The sequence below is a fragment of the Hemicordylus capensis genome, chromosome 6 (assembly GCF_027244095.1).
Source record: "Hemicordylus capensis ecotype Gifberg chromosome 6, rHemCap1.1.pri, whole genome shotgun sequence".
Taxonomy (NCBI): Eukaryota; Metazoa; Chordata; class Lepidosauria; order Squamata; family Cordylidae; genus Hemicordylus; species Hemicordylus capensis.
Window position 1 is genome coordinate 143338779 of NC_069662.1, and position 22935 is coordinate 143361713.

General features: G+C 43.1%; 1 protein-coding gene across 1 annotated transcript; it reads right to left on the reverse strand.

Annotated features, from left to right (window-relative positions):
• Positions 1 to 263: 263 nt before the first annotated feature.
• Positions 264 to 20944, reverse strand: LOC128331363 (phenolphthiocerol/phthiocerol polyketide synthase subunit C-like). Its single transcript, XM_053264706.1, has 6 exons — positions 20890 to 20944; positions 16967 to 17120; positions 14898 to 15058; positions 13140 to 13343; positions 11714 to 11895; positions 264 to 6214 (listed from the first exon to the last, which is right to left on the reverse strand). Exons 1-6 carry the CDS (start codon positions 20942 to 20944, stop codon positions 653 to 655), a joined length of 6318 nt encoding a protein of 2105 aa, XP_053120681.1. The 3' UTR covers positions 264 to 652.
• Between the last annotated feature and the right edge of the window lie 1991 nt (positions 20945 to 22935).

The following is a 22935-nucleotide window of genomic DNA, read 5'->3' on the forward strand; positions in this document are numbered from 1 at the left end:
CATAACACTGTGCCCCAGAGCTGCTGCAGAGGCAGAATGCAGCCCCGATGCTGGCAAGAACAGGCAGTAACATTCGCAGCGCTTTTTCAGTTTTCCCCATTGTGTGGATGGTCAAAGCGGTGGAAGCACTGCTTCCTCTACTGCCTGTTCTTACCATCATCCCGGCTGCATTCCAGCTTTGCAGCAGTCCCAGGGCAAAGTGTTATGCGGCTGTAATGCTGTGCATCATTTCAGCAACCATTTCCAATATAAATGGCACGGTGCAAGCGTAGCCACATTTTAAATACTGAAATAAAGTGTGGTTTTGCGCAACATTGCCGCAGCTTCTTTAGACATGCACAGCACCACTGGGTACTCAGAAAAGCCAGTGCTGTGTTGGATATCATGTTGGCCACTGAAAATAAGCATTCCAGTAATGGCTTCAGTCATGAACACTAAATGCTTCAAAGTAAGCTGTTTCAGAGCAACAAACTCATGGTATGCCAAATTGTTTGCAGAATTCAATGAATTCCTTTCTATTGAAATCCTGATTAAATATCAGATTTCTTTAAAAAAAAATTCCATTTAATATTCAGTAATAAACATATGATTGTTCTTGAGGGTCACTAACTTCTTATTTACAGTTATAAAAAAGAGTTTATTAAGATTATATCTACAAATAAACACTCCAGCTTTCTTCTTCAACTTTTCCTCTCCCACAGTGCTCTTGTTTAAGTTTTCCTATTTTATTAAATTGTTCGTCTAAAAGTGATGCTAAACTAAGCACTGTGGCATGAGGATCAAGTAACTTCACAACTGGTATATCCACCCTTTTTTCCTGCAAAATGTGATTTCGTAAAGTCATAGCTAACATAGAATCCATTCCAAGAGACAAAACAGATGTATTCATTGCAATTTCACTTGCATCTGTACCAGTGAGCTGACTCACCAAGGACATGATATAATCTTCAGATTTGACTGAATCCAAATCCTGGGACACAATTTGTTTGGAAAGATGAAAATTACTACCAAGAACTTCTGTAATGACCGCATGCATGCGATATCTAAATGATGGATTCTGAGAAATAAAAGTCTGGAAGTTCAACCTCATGACAGCTTGCTGAGGATTGTTCAAAAGTAAGCACCTTTTAAGGTAGTCATACAAATCATTCACTTGGAGAATCTCTATACCCTTGGCTTCCAAAATATTTTGAATTTCATTTTGATTTTGCAGTACTCCAAGATTGAAGGCACCCCAGTTAATGGATTGTCCTGGAAGACCACAATTTCTTCTGTATTGGCAGAAAAGATCTAGGAAGGAATTGGCAGCCGCATAGTTTGCTTGCATTGAATTTCCAAGAAAGGAAGAAACAGATGAATAACATACAAAATAGTCAAGATCCTGCCCTTGGGTCGCATGGTGAAGATTGATGGCTCCTACAATCTTTGGATTTAACACTTTCTCAAAAGTGGATATAGTCAAGGTTTCAATCCACCCATCATGTAAAACCACTGCACTGTGGAAGACGCCCTTGATTTGGCACTTTGGAAAGACTTTGCGGATTGAATTGATTGCTCTGTCAACATCAGCCTTAAAAGTTATATTGCACTGCAGACTGATTATCCTGCTCCATTTATATTGATTCTTCAAATTACTTATTTCCATTTCCTTCTCAGAGTTTGGCTTTCTCCGTGAAAGAATCACAATGCACCCTCCTCCATTCTGAACAATAAATTTCACCGTTTCAAAGCCAAGCCCAGTGAGTCCCCCTGCAACTATGTAAACAGCATTCTGCTGAAACATTTCCCCCTTTGTTTCTGATATGGGTATCTCAGAAATACAGTGGTTTTCTGCCTGACTTTTCAAGACAGCACATGGGACAGATTTGCAGGTAAAATGGGACGGTGCCTCAGTGTCTGTGCTTTTATAATCCTCTCTCTGCTGAAAAACAAAAGATGGTAAGTGTTTACGTTGTGTGAGTGGCATTGCTTTCATCCAGCTCAAGAAAGCTTTATGGGATTTTTTCAGAGATGCTTTCTGAAAAATGCTTTCAAGACTGAGAACATGAATGTGAAAGTTTTCATGGTGGCTTCCGAAGAGATAATCCAGACTTTCAGAGTGGTAGTTGCTACATGCCACCACTACATCTTGGAGACGTGAAAGGCGAGCTAAAACATCTTTGGGGAATCTTTCCAGTGGCGGCAGGAAGACAAGGGCATTGCAATGAACTACACGTTGCTCCAGGTTGCTGTCAAGTACAGTACTGATTGTTTTCCAGCCGGCATTTTGGGCTGACTGAATAAGCACTTTGCACAAAACCGATTGTGGTTCAGGAGAAACGATGCCTAACATTCCACTCTGTTTCATCTTTGGTAACATCTGATGCAAAATTTCCCAGGCCATCCTGAAGAATGAAACACAGGGTGTAGTTTCAAAGCATGGGAATTTCTGGGTGTTAAAACACGCTGCCTCTGGGATCCTGATTCTTGAAGATGCAACAACCGGATAACATGAAACAATATGATCTCCCACTCTGAGTTTTTTCACTTTGCAGCCTGTTGCAACTATTGTACCACTGCAGTCCAGGGCTAAGAGCTTGTGTTTATCCATTGTCTGTGAATTCCAGTATAATGTGTTTCCAAAGTTCAAGCTGGAAAGGCTAACAGGGAAATAATCTTCAGAATGGATACTTATTTTTTCAATTTGCACTTCCACACTGTGTTTATCAAGAGGAACACTAATGTCATCAGTAAGCTCACCATATAGATTTCCCACTTCATATGGCACAGAAGTGTAGAGAGTGAATAGCTTAGAGTTTTGAAGGGACTGAGAAGGTACATTTGAGCATATGTCATCAGTCTGTGTACGTCTGATCTCAGAGGTGTAAACTCTACCCTGATTGATCCAGATTTCAGGATAATTCTCGGCTTCATATTCTGCTAAAACATCTGCTAAGACTGACACATCAATTGTGCTTGTGGAGCCGATATCGATCATCTGAAATGTGATCTCAGGCACTTCAATCTTGCAGGTTCGTGCCATGCCATACAAAGCAAAGCCAGGGTTAATGTGATCTACATTATTTGCTGTTCTGTAAGTGATTATCTTGATGGAGCAATGACAATTCTTCCCTCTCAATGCAATAACAAGTTGCCGGAAAGCTTCACAACACTTTGATACACCTGCAACCACACTGTCTGGGTTTTCTTCACTTAATCTTTGAATTCCCCACAGAAACAACACATCATTGTAGCCCTCTACCTCCAGCTTAACTTTGTCTTGTGCAGTTGATTCTGAGTTTCTGGCTTCCAGAAATTTCTCCCAGTCTTCATACATGAAAAATTTAGAATCTTTATGCAAGTATCTTTTTAGCTGCTGGGATACCCCAGTTGTGTCAGCAAACACTGCGACCCTGAGTGCTCTTCCTGAGTGTTGGATCATCTGAGAATGGGGTAACTCCTTCCACTTATTTTCAAACAATAAATCAGTTTCTCTGCTGGAAGTCCCTATAAAAGTGAGCCCAACATGTTTCATCTCAGCCAAAACAGAGCCGTGTTTATCTGTGAAGCATCCACAAAACTCCAAGTAGTTCTCTGTAGACTTGCTTGTTTTTAAATATATCATCATTTCTTCCTCCAAAGGTCTCACAATTACAAGGCTGCTTATACCAGAAGGAAAGCCTATACGATTTTTGAAAGTCTTTGCAATTATAAGTGTCATTTGTAGAAAACAGTCCAAGAGTACTGGATGGACAGAGTATGTATGCATTTCTTCCTGAAGGTATTTGTTCACCTTCATGATGGTTATAGCTTCTTTCAGTTCTTCACAGTAATATACACCACTCAGCTGCTTAAAAATTGAACCATACTGGAATCCAGCAGAAGACAGGGTTTCATATATCTCATCTTGGCTTATGACAGACGAACACCGTTGCAAAACGTCTTTCAAGGAAATACTTTTTACTTCAAGAGATATTTCTGGATTCTTAGTGACTTGTCCCAAAGCATAGACCGCCCCTGATGAGGACAGTATTTTGAAATCTCTCACCGATTCTTGTGATTCTACTTTCACTTTCACATCATGAGTACTTTCAGTTAAAACACATGGTGATGTAAACTTCATGCTTATCTGATACAAACTTAAGGGCACTTTTAGTTTTGAGCTAGTCATCACAGCTGTCAATGCAAGTTGAACAAAAAAGGCCCCAGGAACTAGAGCAACGCCGTTGTGCTTGTGCTCATACAAATAAGGCATTCGTGTTTGAGAGATGGTACACCTAAATTCTGAATCGTCATTGCTAACATTGTGAACTAAAGAATGGCTTAAGTCTGCATCCCTTTGGGTTTGCTGTGGGAGAATGTCCATATAAGATAGGAGTTTCTTGCGATCAAACTGATACCTGGGATAGGCTACTGGGGAACTCTGATATCCTTCATAGAAGCACTTCCAATCTGGATTAAATCCCAATTCAAAAAGCCCTTTTACAAGTGTGAGAAGTGTTTCATACTCTTTGTGAGTTTGCAATGAAGGAAAAACTTTAGTCTGTGTTCCTAATGTTTCAGTTATATATCTCTGCAGTGCTTTTTGGGGACCAACTTCTATAAACACAATCTTTTCCTTGTTTTTGGCTGAAGTCATGATGGCCTGTGCGAAACAAACAGGATCCCTAGCTTGTCTGGCCCAGTGGCGACCTACAAAAAAGTCATTTGAAACAGCCTTCCCAGTCACTGTTGAGAAAACCTCCAATTCAGGCTTCCCTTCCTTTAATTCTGATAGACTTGTTGCCATCTCTGCTAGGACTGGATCCATCATGTGGCTGTGATATGCAACTGGCACATTTAAAGCATGAAGAAAGAGGTTTCTTTCGCTGAAGCGTTCAGATAAGTCTTTCTGAAGGGCATTGATGGAATCTGCATCTCCCGACAACGTACAAGACTGTGGACCATTAAATGCTGCAACACAGACCTTGCCCAAGTATGCTCCAAGGGTTCCCGACACCTCTTCAACAGGGATGTTCCCAATCACCAACATTTGGCCTCCAGGGACCTTAGCCTGCAGCCTGCTCCTGTGATAGATGACTTTGACAGCATCTTCCAGAGAAAGAAAGCCAGCACAATGGGCAGCAGCAACTTCACCAACTGAATGGCCGACAGCAGCAGTTGGCTTAATTCCCCAGGACTGTAGAAGAGTAACCAAGGCCACCTGCAGTGTGAAGAGTAAGGGCTGGGCAATTTCAGGCCTGGACAAATCTTCATGGTCACCTTCTGTTAATTCCAGGATATCAATGGGGAAGTAGTTTTGAAATAATTCTTCTATTTCTTTACATTTGTCTCTAAACACAGGCTCAGATCGTAGCAGGGTCCCAAATATCCATTTCAAATTCAGACCATTACCAGAGAACACAAAAACTAATTCTGGAGGCTTATTTGATGGAGCTATCTCCATTTCAGCTGCAGAAGAAAGCTGTTGCTCTAAGTGTTGGAGGGAGGATGCCAGAAATGCTTTTCTGTACTTGTAGTTTATATGGCTTCTTCTACATGCAGATGTGTAGGCCAGACCTGGGAGTGTTGCCGAGTCATTTGTGTTGACGTGTCTAGCTGTGTCTTCCATTGCTTGTTTGAGGGAATAACGTGAAGCTGCAGAGATGACAAACAACTCTGCAGGTCTTTTAGCTGGAGGAAGAGCCTGGGCTTGCTTAACCTGTCTGACTACTACATGGGCATTGGTCCCCCCAAATCCAAAACAGTTGACCCCAGCTACTCTGCCATATTCACTAGACTCATCCCACCTCTCCACCATGGTTGGAACACAGAGATTTAATTTCTCAGTATTTATGCTGCTATTACTCTCTGAGAAGTGCAAGGATGGAACAATCTTTCCATGGTGCATCATGAGAAGAACTTTGATTAATCCTGCTGCCCCAGCCGCTGACTCTGGGTGCCCAATGTTCCCTTTAACTGAACCCATCTTGAGAGCCGATACTTTTGGAGACCTCTTTCTACCAATGATATTGCCCAGGGTTTCTGCTTCGGTGGAATCTCCTGTAGGAGTTCCTGTGCCATGTGCTTCAACATACTGCACAGCTGATGGATCAACGTGAGCTGGGTAAATGCTTAGAAGCAAGTTTTCCTGTTGCTGTTGAGATGGTCTGGTGATTGGCGTGGCAGATCTTCCATCCTGGTTAACTGCACTGATGCTGATGATACCCCATATTTTATTGAAGTCTTCCTGTGCCTGTTTTGGAAGAAAAAACAAAAGGAAGTTGATTGCAGTTTTGACAAGATAGACTTCATACATTTTGAAAATTTGGAGGACTGACTGGTGTTCTTGAGCTTCTTCAGGTCCTTTTGTTAAAGTAGGATGCATTTAGCTGCCAAATTGTGTTTATAACAAGACATGGCAGTTTGGCATTTATTAAACATGAGTGGTAAATGACCTTTAGCTGCTGCTATCTCTCCTTGGGATCTAATGTTTGTCCTCTATGCACTCTGAATACTAGAGGCCTAACTCATTTGCTCATATATGATATGGAACCTATACATCAGGGGCACACAGGGGGAGGCAGGCAGGGGGTGTATTCTGACACCTCAAAAAGGCCCCCCAAAGTGCTACCTGAGGGGATTGCCTCAATTCACTTTATGGGCAGGCTGTCCCTGCTTTGAAAAAACAACAACCTCCTATTCCTGCGGCTGATCCTGTTGTGGCCCCAGCTGACCTCTGGAATAGGGAAATGAACACCCTCTTTCCATGGCTGAGGCTGAATGGCTCCCTGGTTTTCTGGGAATCTGCTGGCAATGAAGGAGTATTGCTAATAATCCAATACATCTCTGAGAATCTGCAAGCTCATCAGTTGCTAACACTACAGTATTTAAAAATATGTTCCGATTGATCTGTGAAAAAGAATATCCTGACATCTTGTAATACGTGTAGAGTGAAAGATGTGTTGAGTCACAGCAATCAGCTCCTTGTGAACGTCATCCCATTCTTTCACTTGTAATGACTTCAAGCAGGCTCTGTTTGTTTTTATGGACATTGACACAGGAGACTGTGAATCTGCTCTTTGTGGAGGAGTGAACTGCATTATAGATCCTTGGAAGTTTGTGTCCATGAGTAAAGCAAAAATGGTCTCTTCTGAAGGAATCAGTAAAGCATTTTCTAAAAAGGCAGATGGTTATGGAAGAGGAGAAGGTTGTGGTGTTCTTTTGTTAAAGCCACTCAAAAAGGTAAGCTGTTCATACTGTGCTCCCCACACTGCTCCAAATTCTGCAGACAGCTCTATACCCGTTTAGTTTCCTTTGAATAAGAGACCACCAGAGACTTATAGTTTGTTTGGAATATCTGCTTATGAATAAATATACAAGCAGATCTTTGTTGTAAAAAATGCAGTCAGAGAAGATTTGTAGCTTGCTAAGTCATCAGTCTAACAATGTGGGGGAAACATGACACAGAAAGCTATACTGTGTATGGGAAGGAGAAGGCTATTTTGGCAAAGGACAAAAGATTGTTCTTAAAACAAATTTTAGGGGTGTGTATTTTGGATACAAAATGTTTTGTGCCCCAAACAGGCCATTTTGGCTGTTTTGTAGCCGAAACAAAACACTCAATGCTCAAAACAGAAAAATTTGTAGCCGGAACAAAATGTTCCTGTTTTGGATACAAAACGTTTTGTTGTTTTGGCTCTTTTGGAACTCCATTTTGGAATCGCGAAAAGTCTTTCTCCTTCAGTCTCCATTTTGAGTTTTGACATCTGTTTGAATTTCCAGCCCTTCCAGCCTGCAGATTGGCCAGTGAAAGCATGGGCTGATCTGCTGGCAATTGCCTCCTTATTTCTTTTAAGGAAATTTAAGGGTTAAATTTACCCTCATTGGCCAGTGGGGCAGTGTGCACACTGCCCGGGGCAGTGTGTATTCCATTGTTGTTGTTTCACACTGTTGTGTGTAGATCAATTGCATTTCTGGGGGTGAGATGTGGATGTACATGACCTTTGGAAATCTGCCTGGTTCTTTGCAAAGCTCTGCTGTTGTTGTTGATGATGTGTGATGTTGATGTTATTTGGGGTGGATTCAGGGCAGAAAGGGGGCTTTGGGGGCAGAAGAGTGGGTCAGGTGGTAGTGCCCCAATGGGTGCCTACTGCCACCCAGATTCCAAAGGAATTGGGAAAAGGGCTGATTTTTAAAGAATTTCTGAAGTTTACATGTCTTTGGGGCAGATTTGGGACAGAAAGGGGGCCTGAGGGGCAAAACAGTGGGTTGGGTGGCAGTGCCCCAAGGGGTGCCTGCCACAACCCAGATTCCAAAGGAATAGGGCAAAGGGCTGATTTCTTAGGAATTGTTGAAGTTTACGCATCTTTAAGGTTCCCCCCCTAGGGAATAATGGAGGTTTCAGCAGACCCATAACTCCACCTGGGGGGCACTGAGGTGGCTGGGATGGGAGTGAATGGTGGTGTAGTGCACGTATGGTGCCAACCACACCCATGGGTTGCTAACCCATGGGGTGCTGAGTTCTGTTGTTTCTGAGGTATTCTGAGTGTAGATTCTCTGGTAGCATATGAGATTTTCAATGACAAACCATGAATCCACTCTCATATGCTACCAGATAATCTACACTCAAAACATCTCAGAAACAACAGAACCCAGTACCCCATGGGTTAGCAACCCATGGCGGTGGTTGGCACCTTATGTGCTCTACATCACCACTCGATCTGGGCCACCCCGGTGCCCCCCAAGTGCAGTTATGGGGCTGCTGAAACCTCCATAATTCCCTATGGGGAAGAACTTTAAAGATGCATAAATTCCATTAAATCTTTAAAAATCAGCCCTCTGCCCAATTCCTTTGAAATAATTCTGGCAGCTTCCTTTCCCCCACTGGGCATTACCACCCACCCTATTCTGCTCTGGGCCACCCCTTTCCACCTGATGTGAAGCTATACTTTTGCTGAAACCTCCATTATTCCCTATGGGGAAAACCCTTAAACTTCAAAAATTCACCAAAAATCAGCCCTTTGCCCAATTCCTTTGAAATTTGGGTGGTAGCTTCCACCCATTGGGCACTACCACCCCAACCCCCTAGTTTTGCCCCAGGGCCATTTTTTAAAAATCCAAAACGTTTCAGATTCAGATTTTGCAATTTTGAACAAAGAACAAAATTGGGGTGTTTCAGATTGGCTGATTTTGAACAAAGAACAAAATGGGGGTGTTTTGGATTTGGGCCAAAAACAAAACAGGCAAAAAACCCAAAATGCACAACCCTACATCCTATACACAGCCTGTCTTTCAAACCACAAGTTGTAGTCTTTCTCTTTCTTTCTTTCTTTCTTTCTTTCTTTCTTTCTTTCTTTCTTTCTTTCTTTCTTTCTTAGCAGAGGGCAGCTTGTTCCAGCAACTCATTGGCTCAGTCTCAACTGCCATATACAGCCCTCCTCTGCCTTTGCGGCTCGGGAGTCATAGAAACTACTGCACACGTAATTCTTTACTGCACATTTTACAAAGAGAGTCATACAAATTTTATTTCACCGTTATTAATGGAGTTTCCTGGCCACACGGACAAGTTTTATTTAGATTACCTGCTATCCAATTTTAAAGAAACAGTTTCTAGCAATGTGGCCAAGTTTTGCTACGTAGTTTGTAAAACCCGTAAAGAATTTACTATGTAATTGGATGTTGTTATTGTACATTTATCTTGCTGGTCAATGACTGAAATAACGTATCTATCTATCTATTATTGGCTCAGATTATTGCTGTTCTTTTCTAATACTGCTTCTGATTGGCTCTAATCAGTCACACAAGGGGGTATGTGTCAAAGGGATCAATCCGGACACTCCATGTACGGAGTCAGTCTGGACAAAGAGGAATTCATTTGCATGAATATTCTCAACCATGACCTAAACTTTCACCCTGAAGTGCTTGTTTTTTCTCCAACAGTCAGGTCTCTAAACTTAACCAATAGGAAGTGAAGCTTTCTTGATAGACCATCCCTGGTTCTTGCTGTCATGAGAGTTCAGAAGAAGATAGCCATTATAGGCTAAGACAACTTTATTATGTTGCAGGAAGAGACAAGTTCAACAAGTACAGACAGGAAGCAGGAAGGGACTCTGCCTCCAATTAGGAGCACTACTAGCAAATGCTAGTGCCACCTAATGGCTGGACAGCAACATTTCCACACACTTGGCAGTTGTCAACCACAAATGGAACTAACTGACCCAGGACTGAGGAGTTTGCTGCATCACTTGATGCGTGAGCACTGCAAGATATTCCCCTCAAGGGATGGAGCTGCTCTGGGAAGAGCAGAAGGGTTCCAGGTCCCCTCCCTGGCACCTCCAAGACAGAGCTGAGAGAGATTCCTGCCTGCAACCTTGGAGAAGCTGCTGCCAGTCTGTGAAGAAAAAACTGAGCTAGATAGACCAATGGTCTGACTCAGTATATGGCAGTTTCCTATGTTCCTATGTTCCTAACCATCCTTCTGTAGAACAGAGCATTTGGAGGGGGAAATAAGTTAACCCTTCCATTATTTGTCCCAACTCGAACAAAACAAGCCTCTTCTTCACAGAGGTCATATCAGGTTTGCTTCAGAGCCAAAACAATCAAAGCTGCTCTGCATGCTAGGAAACCCCCCATGTTCAACAAACACTGAAGAAGGGTGTTTCGGGGACAAAGAAAGCAACTGGATGGCAAGGGGGATGGCCAGTAGGGACCAACCATGGGCTTTTTGGAGTACCAACCATGGTTGCTTACCAACCATGGGCTTTTGAGGGGGTCTGTCCCTGGTGCAAAAACTCTGTGAAGAAAATCTGTGTCAGTAAGCCTCTACTCTAGAAGTACAGTACTAGGAGTTAGCTGGAACAGATTCATTTTATATTTTCATGCTTGTACTTTTCCTCTCAAAATATTAATCTCTTGTTCCTGCTTTTTCAGTAAAAGCTTTCAAATTGCTAAGTTGTATTGAGCTGTTGATGACTGAGCACTATGAAGAGTTAAGTCTCTCCCATAGGTCTACTGCCCAGGTAAGTTACTCTCTGGGCACCCAAGGGTAGAGAACAGGTTGACTCCCCTGGAGACACAAATCCTCCTGTTTCCTGAGAAAGAGGAAGGTTCAGGGAGATGGCTCTCCACTAAGGGTACTTGCAAACCACAGTTTGTTCCTTTATTTCAACTATCTCTATCCCGCCCCACCAGTGTAATACTGCTTACCTCGGGGCGGTTTCTATGAAGGGGGGACTAGTGGTCTCTATCAAGAATTTCCAGTACCTTCACAAAACGATAATCCCCAGGGTTTGAAGGAAGACATAATGACAATTAAACTATTTGTCCCCTGCTGATTGAGCAAAGAGGCACCTTTTAAAAGTGGCAATTCTCTTTATTTAGCATGGAGAGAGCAACTGGCCCTATCCATCCCCAGCACAACATCCCTCCAGTGGCTGTTGCTGGTGTCTCTCTTATTTTTCTTGTTCAGATTGTGAACCCTTTGGGGACAAGGAGCCATTTAATTTTATTTATCTATGTAAACTGCTTTGGGAACTTTTGTTGGAAAGTGGTATATAAATATTAGTCATATTTGTATGTTCAAGCTAAAGTATAAGCGTAGCGTAAAAGTGACCATGCTAGAAGTCTAGTGCCCGATGATATATCTGCTGCAGTAAAATACATGATTAAACTAGAACATTTGATGATAAATAAATAAGTTTTTGATTTGTCTTTTAATAGTTTAGGATGGTAAGTCTATAAAAAGCTACAGTACCTTCTTCAATGGTTTCAATAAAATAACACCACAGCCTTCTCCTCTTCCATAACCATCTGCCTTTTTAGAAAAGGGTTTGCTCATTCCATCAGGAGAGATAATTTTGGTTTTGCATCGGGATACAAAAGTGCGAGGATCTATGATGCAGCTCACTCCTCCACAGAATGCAGCTTCACAGTCACCTGTAATAAAATAAAATTATTTTATTAATTCCATTTATTCTGAATTTTAACATTTTTAATGGCTGTCACATAGTTCATCATTCCGTCTGTGTTTTAATGGAACATGCACAGAAGAATGCTCTTGCCCAAATGCACGATATTGTTCAGAGTTGCGTGATAGATGGCCATGGGAAATAGTAGCTGTCCATCGTGCAGCCGTGTTTGCACAATTTTGGCATTTGCGCATGAGTGCTTTTGCGCAATTGTGTTCACATTCCATTAAAACAGACATGGGACATACTGCAGTGTGTCAGCCAATATCTATGTAAAATAATGATTTAATTGAAATAGAATTGATATAAATGTTGCTTTAAGAATTGTGTTTGAATAAGTATTATGGTAGAATTTTAAAGAGCTATTTATTATTGGAATCATTTTATACTAGCTGGGCTGGGTGCAGAGCATCTGTACCTCTAGTCCAGTGATTCTCAAAGTTGGGTCCCCAGATGTTATTGGACTTCAGCTCCCATAATCCTCAACCAAAGGCCGCTGGGGCTGGGGATTATGGGAGCTGAAGTCCTATAACACCTGAGGACCCAAGATTGAGAATCCCTGCTCTAGTCTGTCGCTGCAGCCACTCCTCCCCCTGCTGTCACCATTTTGTCACCTGCCTGTTTCCGCCTCATTCTCCCCCCCACCCGCCCGCTCGTTCCTGGCTCATTCTCCCCCCGACTGCTAGTTCCCACCTTGTTCTCCCCCCACACCTGCCTGTTTCCACCTCATTCTTCCCACACTGCCTGCTCATTCCTGGCTCATTCCCCACCCCTGTCTAATTGTTCCCGGCTCGTTCTATCCCCCCGCTGCCCGCTTGTTCTTCCTGCCCGCCTACCTGCCTGCTCGCTGCCACCTCCTTCTTCCCTCATCCCCGTCTGTCCCTCCCCCTCCTTCAGCTTGCTGTGGCTGTTTGCTTGGTGCCATTTTCTCAGCACGCCCCCCCCAAAGCTGGCCAGCCGACCGGCAGCGACCAGAGTGGCCATTTCTCTCTCTCACCAATCCCATGGCTAGCATATCCGGCAGTTCTCTGGACTGTCGCAAGAGCTGCCACACAAGGGATTAGCCACTGGTATGCCTTAGAGCATTAAATATATAGGTGTTTATTATAAGAATAGTTTAATTTGCATTTACTATTTAGTGCTTGGAATTATATATGCAATTTTGTATGCTAACAATAAATTTAAAATATTAAAAAAAACTTGATCTGATACCTTGTTTGATTGCATGTAAGGCATAATGCAATGCATAAAAGAAGGATGAACAGGCAGTATCTATGGCAAGTGATGGTCCAGTCAGATTAAAAGCATATGAAATCCGGTTAGCCGCTATACTCACTGCTACCCCAGTACCATCATAATGGTTTATTTCTTTTATTGCTGTGCTTGTTACAATCTCATAGTCATGATTCATCAAACCTGGAAGCATAAAAGGTGAGTTTTGTGTTAGCATGAGACTTCAAGGGCAAATGGATGATCAGGCTAATTTTAAAGCTGATGCTGTTCCCAATATACTTGACAATGGAGCTAATCCAAGGACTAAGATAGACCTTATGCAGAGTTCTGTGACTAGAACATTTCCTGCTTTCTTCTTTCTCAAAAAGCAGTTTTGGGGTGGCCCCGAGCCATTTCCCTCTTTTAAATCTCTCCAAAAGCTAGGGATGTGCAAACCGGCTCAACATTGAATGGGTTCAACATCAAGCCGGTTCAGTTTGATGGTGCAGGGTCGAACCAAACCACCTTCTTTGGTCTGGCCCCAGACTGACCCCCCACAACTGTTTTTGGGGGGGAGGGGTTTGAGAACTTTTTTCCCCTTTAATTTTTTTAACCTTCTCCCCTTTAGGGAAGGTCCTCGAGGTGGTGGTGGGGGTAAGTGGAGGTTCACCCTCCCCCTGCCAGCCTCCGTTGTCACCCCCTCCAGCCAGTTCGGCTGGTTCTTTGGCAGGTTCAGGCCTGTAGTTTGCTGTGGTAGCCATTTTGGATGCCGCCACAAATGCGCAAATGGCCTCTGCAGGGCCTGGCATGCAGGGCCTGGCATACCAAATGGCCACCGCGTCAAACTATGGAGGCTTGAATGGGCTGAAGAATCGGCCAAACTGGCTGGAAGGGGTGACAACAGAGACTGGCGGGGAGAGGGGGAACCTCCAAGGACACCCCCTGCTGCCTCAAGGACCTTCCCCAAAGCGGAGAAGCTTAAAAAAATGTTAATGTAAAAAAAAAAAGTTTGCAAATCCCCCCCCCCCAGGCCATACCGGGGGGGGGGTGTTGAGGGGGTGCCAGTCGAACTGGTCCAGTCAGGTTCAAGTCTGATCTGGACCCAAACTGAACTGGGCTAGTTGGTTTCATGCACATCCCTACCAAGAGCTGCTTTTAACCACAGAGAGACAAAGATATGGGCACAATATTTTTATTTATTTTTCATTTTATTTTTACATTTATATCCCGCTCTTCTTCCAAGAAGCTCAGAGCGGTATACATGGTTATTTTTACCCTCACAACAAGTGGACTGGCTGTGGCCCAGTGGAAGAGCATCTGCTTTTCATGGAGAAGGTCTCTGGTTCACTCCCTGGTGGCATCTTCAGGTAGAATTGGGAAAGATCTCTGTCTGAAACCTTGGAGAAGCCGCTGCTAGTCAGTGTAGACAATACTAAGCTACATGGACTCATGGTCTGACTTGGTATCTAGCAGCATCCTATGTTTTCCTGTCCACAGTTAATAGCAGCTTTAGGATGAAGTTTAAATTGGAGATTGTACGTAACATTTGAAACTGGGTGGAGGATGTTGAGTAGACTTCAGCGGACTTGTACAATACATCCGTGGGAATGTGCACGCCCTGGGAACTGGAGGCTCCCAGGAACTGGACATCCTAGTGATCATGCAAACCCACCCAAGGAAAAGATTTTTAAATATTTTCAATGCTGCTGTGATTACTGAATAACGAGATTCAAAATGTAGGAATGGACATTAAATCACCAATAAAAACCCCTGTTTTGGTGCCACTAATGTCCTCTATAGGTATTCCTGCATCCTCCAACGTTCTGTAAGTGCACTCCAGGAGCAGTTTCTGTTGAGGATCCATCCGTTCAGCCTCCAGATCAGGGATACCAAACAGTTTGTTATCAAACATATTGAATCTGAAAAGTACAAGATGTTATCTATAAACTGCCTTTCTGCAGAAAAGCACATGTAAGACAGAGTACAATTTTATTTAATTTATTTATTTATCATATTTTTATACCGCCTGATATGTATATCTCTAGGCGGTGTACAAAATTTAAAATATTTAAGAGTCACAAATTAAAATACATGACAATTAAGACAATAGAATAAAATGATTAAAACAAGTTTTTAAAATTATTAAAATTAATTCTAACTAAAAGCCTGAGAGAACAGGAAGTTGATTATAAAAATAACTATTATTTGATCAAATTAATTAAACAGAGAATATACGGTCAATGACATTAACAACAGGAAGCAACCACACTGCAGCAGGCAACAAGACAACTGTAGCAGCAGCTCAGTAACACTAACTGACATACTATGCAATGTTATGCACGTGATGGAATGGAACATTTGTGCAGTTGCTCATGTGCAAAAATTATACACATGGAGTTGTTCGACAGGCCATTATCTATCTATCTATCTATCTATCTATCTATCTATCTATCTATCTTCATTATATATAATGGCCTCACTGCTACACAATTCTATTACACTTGTGCAGCAGTGCCATTACACTTGTGCAACAGTGCTATTGCACAACTGTGCAAACATTACATTCCACCATGCATATAGTGTTGTACACATTACATTACACCATGCACATAGTGTTGTACGCATAGTGTTGTAAAGTATGTCAGTCACTAACATTAATCCCCCAAAGCCTATCTAAATAGGAACATTCTTGCAGCCTCCTGGAAGGTGAGCTAGGTGGGAGCCTGACCTCACCAGGGTTGGCATTTTTGGAGCCACCACCAAAAAGACCTTGTGGAGTTACCACTCAAAAAGCTTAACCAAATCGCCAAAAAGAGTTTGGCCTGAGCGTTGGTCCAAAGTTGATCAAAGGGCTCTAACAGACTTATATTGGTGAAGGCTATTAATTAAGAGACCTGATCCCAGACCACCAAGGGCTTTAAACGTCAAGACCAGAATTCTAAATGAGTCCCAGAAATGAATAGGCAGCCCAGTGCAGTTGGTACAGAATTGGAGTAACATGCTCCAAATGGCAAACATCAACTAGAACTAGAACATCAACTGCTGCATGTCTCAGCCACCTTTAACACCTTTAACCTTAACATAAAAAGCTTTGAAATGATCCAGTCTGCAAGTCGGGTTTGCTGTATAAGTTAAAGTCACAGTTGTCTTGTTTGCAAGATAAAGTCACAGCTGGCAAACCAGCCAAAGCTGTAAAAAGTGCTCCTGTCCACTGAAATCATCTGGACATCCATGCAGGCCAGCCCTTCCTTGAGGCGAGGTGAAGCGGTTGCCTCAGGCAGCAGATTATTGGAGCTCCAGTGAGGCAACAAGATGCCTTCCTGCCCCCATTTCAAAAATGGGGGAGATTGGGGGAGGAGGGTGCAGCATTTGGAGCCCTGCCTCGGGCTCACAGAAGTCTTGAGCTCCCCCTGCATCCATGGACAGCACTAGGTCCGGGGCACTCCCAGGGGTTAGTGCAACTCCATCAGTGACAAGTGGCTTGTCCTCAACAGTAGTGTAACACAAGAGTTGGAGGGTTCTAGTGCAGGGCTGCTCAACTTCAGCCCTCCTCAAGATGATGGCCTACAGCTCCCATAATCCCTGGCTATTGACCACTGTGGCTGGGGATTATGGGAGTTGTAGTCCAAAAGCAGCTGGTGGGGCGGGGCTATGTTGAGCAGGCCTGGTCTAGGGGAAGGCTCCTACACAGGAGAACCCTCACGGGATACCAAGTATTGCAATCTTCCCTGCTTGAAGGTAGATTCACCCTCGTCTCTTTCCCAAAAATTTAATGTATGGGTTTTCAAATCTAAAGTATCATTTAAAAAACACGATTACAGTCTTACTCATCAAGGAGAGCAGCACGTGTGGTGTATATTTTTCCTGGCTGATTGGTGTCAGGATCATACCACCTCTGGGTGTTAAATCTTTCTGGAGGTATTTCTACAGTACAGTTTCTCCCTTCTACCAGCACTTGCCAGAAACTGTCGATTCCTTCTCCTGTAGCAAGATTTAAAATATACATAAGCTACATTTTTTCAGCACTTTTTAGGGCAAGAGGGAGATCTTATTCTGCATATTTAAAAAGGGGAAATAAAAAGCTGGCCCTCAGCTACATGCAAAAGCTTGCATTAGGACAGGTTTATGACATGCTAGGCAACTCTCGATTTCCAGTGCTGAGAGAGAGAGAGAGAGAGAGAGAGAGAACGAGAACTTCCATCTATATAACATTAAACTGCAGCAGCCAAATTCCACATGAAGATCTTTTTAAAGCCATGTCTACTACTACTTTGTTCTAACAGCAGCTTGTCCTTCTCAGCAAATAGTATCTATGTATGTACGTATGTATGTATGTATTTGTTTATTTCGGCCCTAGGCCAGCATAAATACAAGAAAAAGAAACAGAAACAACAACAACAACAAAATACATAAAATACATAAAACATTAATACCATCAAATAACATATACATGGCTAATTTCATTCAAATGAGATCGGTTAATCTAAATGCCTTCTCAGCAAATAGTTTTAGCAGTAAGCCACCGTGAATGAAAGATAGGGCACATGTCCATATCTCCTTACCTGTACCTTAAGATCTTTAAAAAGATTCTTTCTAAAGATTCTTTAGAGGCCCTCCTCTGGAGTGCCCCTGCCAAACAAGGTGATGCGGGTGGCCACCAGGGTGAGAGCCTTTTCAGTGGTTGCACCCCATTTATGGAATATCCCCATGGAGATTTGTGTGGCTTCATCACTTTGTTCTTTTAGATGCCAGGTAAATACCTTTTTGTTTATACAGGACTTTTAAATTTGGGTTTTCAGATTTGTTCTGATTTTTAACTAATTTTAAAATGCGTTTTTAAGCTGTTTTGTATTGTATTTTGTATTTTATTTTTACCTTTTAAAAATCTGTTATGATTTAATCTATTATGTGTTTTAATTGTATGTTTTAATCCTCTGTTGTGAGTCATGCAGAGAACAATTTGTTATGGGACAGCTAACAAATAAAGTGCTGTTGTTATTCCTCCTTCTCCTCTGGTCAGGCTCCTAACTGAATTTGAAGAACTTAACTAGGTAACACAGAAAATAGCTCACTTTCCCCCACTAAGCCCAATTCTGAGCCCAATTCTGAAGTCATCAGGAGCATGAAGGTTTAATTCTCCCCAACCTCCATCAATGAGCCTCTAAACCCACTCGCTCCCACCATATTTACTGATCATGATGCTCTGGTGATGATGGTGGTGCAATGCCAGATGCAGAGAAGATCTCTCTTTGCTCTTCTCTCTCTGGTACCTATCATGCCACTAGAGCTGCAAGCCAGGCACTAGTAGCCCAGAGAAAACTACATTTCCCAGCATTCCTGGCATTTTTGGCTCACAGGTGTAGCAGCATACAAGGCACCAGGAGGAAGGTGAGAGAGAGAGAGAGAGAAATTGAAATCCCTCTCTTCCTCCATACCACCATTGCAAGAGCAGAAAATCAGGTAAGTGTGGGGAAGGGTACTTAAATTCTTCTCTGGCTCATTTTGTATTTGAGATGAGCAGTATGAACTGCTTCAATTCATATCTCCAAGTCAGAAAGTATGAAATATATTTAGCTACAATGCTACCTCAGATTGGAGCGTGTGTGTGTGTGTGGCAGTTCTTTCATGAGGCAAATAAGGTGGCTGTCTCAGGTAGCAGATTATTAGGGCACTGGGAGAGAAGCAAGATGCCCCCCCCCCATTTCAACAGTTCTACAGGACTGGTCTGACCCTTGCACGCTTTGCAAGAAACACCTCTCTTTACACTCCTTACAAAGCTCGCTATAAGCATGAGAGGAGAAGAGGAAGCTGCTGGGAACCTTTCCTCCCCACCCCCAACAAACATTCAAAGCTTGTGAGGGTTAGTTTTGAGAGGAGGCTTGCCTCTACTGGTGGGGCAAGGCAGCATTTGGCACCTTGCCTCAAGTACCACAATACCTTGGTCAACCCCACAGGGCAGAGCCAAGCCCACTCCACGTATGTTGCTATAAGTCCAACAGTCACTTCATGCCCCATCTGCATACGGCAGGGTGCGGGGTGGGGGGGGGGCGTTAGACAGTGAAGAAAATATCAAAATGTTCCAGGAAGAGAAGCCCTTGGGGTATAGCAGTGTTCCCTGTAACAGGGATTCCCATATGTTACTGACTACATTTCCTCATCATTTCCAACTGCAATGGCCTTTGGCTGGGGATGATGGGAGTAGTAGTCCAAGACATCTGGGAATCCAAGTTAGAAGGAACACTGGGATAAAGTTGGTATGTGTCTCCTTTCCATCGTGAGTAGGGCAGAGAGAGGAGGTTGAAATAGTATGCTGCATCGAATATATATCATGCAACACAGTTTTAAGCAACGCATGTACAGTTTTTCCACATCAATGCATGTTCAGCCAGAGGAGCACCTAGGTAATTTTGGAGCCTGGATCTAAAGGCCTTTGGAGCCACCCCCCTCTGCAAGTTAAGCATCATTTTTTAACACGTAATTTCCTGAGGGCACTGACCACACCACCCAGGACACAATAAATGTGATTTGGGGGGGGGCAGGGTGTGTGCAAGCCCTGGACTTTGGCCCCAATGTCCAGGGGTAAGAGCACCTCTGCATTCAGCATGATACTTCCCAGATGTAGCTTGCATTTGAGAGGATCTGTACCCAGCAGGGGTGGTCCAAAACATTTTGCTGCCTGAGGTGAAGGACAGTATGACACCCCCATCAATAAACCGCATGCCCCAGCAAGAGCAAGAAGGGTGGTAGCAGTGGACGGTGGGGTAGTACCTGTAGGTGGGGGCACCTGCTGTCCCCTGTGCCCTTCCTCTCATCTGCACCTGAGGTGACTTCCTCACCCCACCTAATGGAAGGATCACCCCGGTACCCAGGTTCACTTTTTAAATGAACACATGACAGACAGAGAGGCGGATCTCACAATCCGTGAGACCCGCTTTTGTTAGAACTTCGGGGAGAGCAGGCTAAGCCCGCTCTCCCCGCAGACGAGCGGGCAGGGAGCCCTGGGTGGCCGGATCGGATGCCCACACGATGGCCGGCTTCGAGACGGAGCCGGTGGGGGAAGTGGGGGCTGCATGGCCCCCACAAGCCCCAGTATGCCCTGCGCGACTGCGACTGCGCAGGGCATACTGGGGAGACCCCCGAGCCGGGAGGCTGCTTTTAAGCCTCCCAGCCAGGGCTCTACTCATGAGTAGGCGCGGCGTGAAGCTGCGCCACGGCTACTCACGAGCCTAAAAAGCAGGTTTGCTGGAGCGCTCGCTCCACAAACCTGCTTTTTAGCAGGGGTTCTCAAGCAGGTTACCTAGGCTCTCCTAGCCCGATTTTTGTTTGTCATGAGAATCGCCCCAGTATGTATGACTAGGACTTATACAATAAGCTATTCTGAAGGTGTTTACGAAACCACATGCTCTTCACTTTGAATAGCTGGATGATGAACAATGAATAGTCTATTGTTCTGTGCTTTTTTGTTTATCACTTGAGCCAAATAAACAATCTGAAACCATAAAAATGTGGATAACACCCTTTCCCAATGAACACTGTATAGTTGAGATTGTAGCAAAGAGGATTACTGCTTATAAAGTGCTGTTAACAGCACTTCCCTGCTTAAAGTTCAAAATGGTGTATAATGAATCACCTTACGGCCTAAAAATTTCTCTCAGTGTCAGTAATGACTTAATTCCTGATTGACTGACTCAGTTATCAACTCTGCTGTGCCTTAGATTTGCACAGTAACATAGGATTTATTGAAACTTACCTCCAGGAAAATTGCATGCTATCCCTACAATGGCAATGTCATCTTCAGACTTCATTTTCTCCCATGTATTTTGCAACTGCAATATATATATATATTGATTTCTGTGTTCAGACTTACATGAATATATGCAGATAGAAGCTGAAATGTACAGACATGCATTCATTCTTGTATGAAAAATTTGATCAGTAAAGAGTGCAAGCTACCTACATTTTATTTTATTACATTTATATCCCGCTCTTCCTCCAAGGAGCTCAGAGTGTTATACATGCTTATTTTTATCCTCACAACAACCCAGTGAAGTAGGTTAGGCTGAGAGATACATGACTGGCCCAGAGACACCCAGTGAGTTTCATGGATGAATGGGGATTCGTACTTGGGTCTTCCCAGTCCTAGTCCAACACTCTAACCACTATAGCATTTGTATTTTGCGCTTGCTTCCAAGGAACCATGTATAGGATGAGCCTGCAAGCTAACTTAGGTAGGCACAAGCATGAAATACACACTCACACAGACATAACCAGACTGATCAGAATTCCAGTCTATTTGCTCTGAGAAGCTATATTATTCTCTCTTTCTCTCTCTGGGCTGGTTCTCACGACCACTGCCATGCCAGTTTCTCGGGAATCTAGGTATTCCCGTGGCATGCACACTCCTGGGATCATGAGAACCCAGAAGATCTTGGCGATGTCCAGTTGGCAACATGCAAAACTGGCATGAAACCAAGATCATCAAGCTGAGTTCAAATCTCAGATTACCAATCTCAGCTTCAGATCAGTTTCACATGTTGCCCAGCCAAGTAGGTGTGAGTGCCTACTTCCTTGGGATGGGGCTATAGTTTAGGGGCAGAGCATCTGCTTTGCATGCAGAAGGTCCCAGATCCATTCCCTAGCATCTCCAGGTAGGGCTGTGACATAGTCCTGTCTGAAACCTTGGAGAACCGCTGCCAGTCAGTGTAGACAATACTGAGCTAGATGGACTAATGGTCTGGCTTAATATAAGATGGCTTTCTATGTCCCTTTCTAGCTTAGCAAAAGCCAAGATTGGTGGGTTCAAACACGGTGACCACAGTGAAGTCTAACAGATACCTCAATTGTGCCACATAAAACCTTGGATGGGGGACCAACCAGAAGATGCAAAATGAGATCAAGCTTCAGCTTTTTTCGGGGGGGGGGGGCTAAGAAAACGATTCTAAGAACTTAGAATCATGGATAAAATTAAAAATATTCAATGTAAATGTTAACGGATTGAACAATCAATTCAAAAAGAGAACATTCTTTTTGAAACTGAAAAAAGAAAAAGCAGATATCATCTGCCTTCAAGAAACTCATATTAAGCTGAGTAATGTCAATTTGTTGGACTGTACATTTCTGGGCCAAACTTATGTGGCTTCTGGGGATACGGGGGGGGGGAAATGGAGTGGTGATTTATGTCAAGAATTTGTCGTGGACATTGGAAGAATACTTACAGGATACAGCTGGCAGATATATTATACTGAAGTTCCAAACTTAGCAACAACATAAAATCCACAATAGCCTCAATTTATGCTCCAAACAATAACAAGACTGAATTCTACAATCAATTTTTTTCCAGTAATTGCTGGAGATAGCTGAAGGGGAAGTTTTTGTATCTCACTATTCTCAGTATGGAATTCCAGTAAAGCTTTTATGAGAGGACTGCTCATCTCAGAGGCTTTGAGGAGGAAGAAGGATCTGCAAAAGCAGAAGGAGTCCTTATTAAAGGAGCTGGATCCGATCGCTTAGAAACGACTCACAAGATGAATCCTTCGAAGGATATATGGCAGAGTATAAAGGAGCTTCATAAACAAATTGATCTCATAGAAGCAAAAGAAATATATAAGAATATAATTTATGGAAAACAAAAACATTTTGAGAAGGGTAATAAACCCGATAAACTACTGGCGTACCAACTGAGAAAAGAGCAAGAGAAAAGAGTCATTACTTTCTGGGGAAGAATTTGTTTCAAATATGGACAAAATAATTGACCAGTTTACAGATTATTACACCAAATTATATAGAAAGGAAACGT

Excerpts from the sequence above, each read along its gene's own strand:
- LOC128331363 (XM_053264706.1), bottom strand. The coding sequence starts at position 20,944 with ATGAAGTCTGAAGATGACATTGCCATTGTAGGGATAGCATGCAATTTT. Across the intron at positions 13,344-14,897 it reads CAAAACAGGGGTTTTTATTG|GTTTGATGAATCATGACTAT; the intron begins GTGATTTAATGT and ends TTATGCTTCCAG. Across the intron at positions 11,896-13,139 it reads CTTACATGCAATCAAACAAG|GTGACTGTGAAGCTGCATTC; the intron begins GTATCAGATCAA and ends ATTTTATTACAG.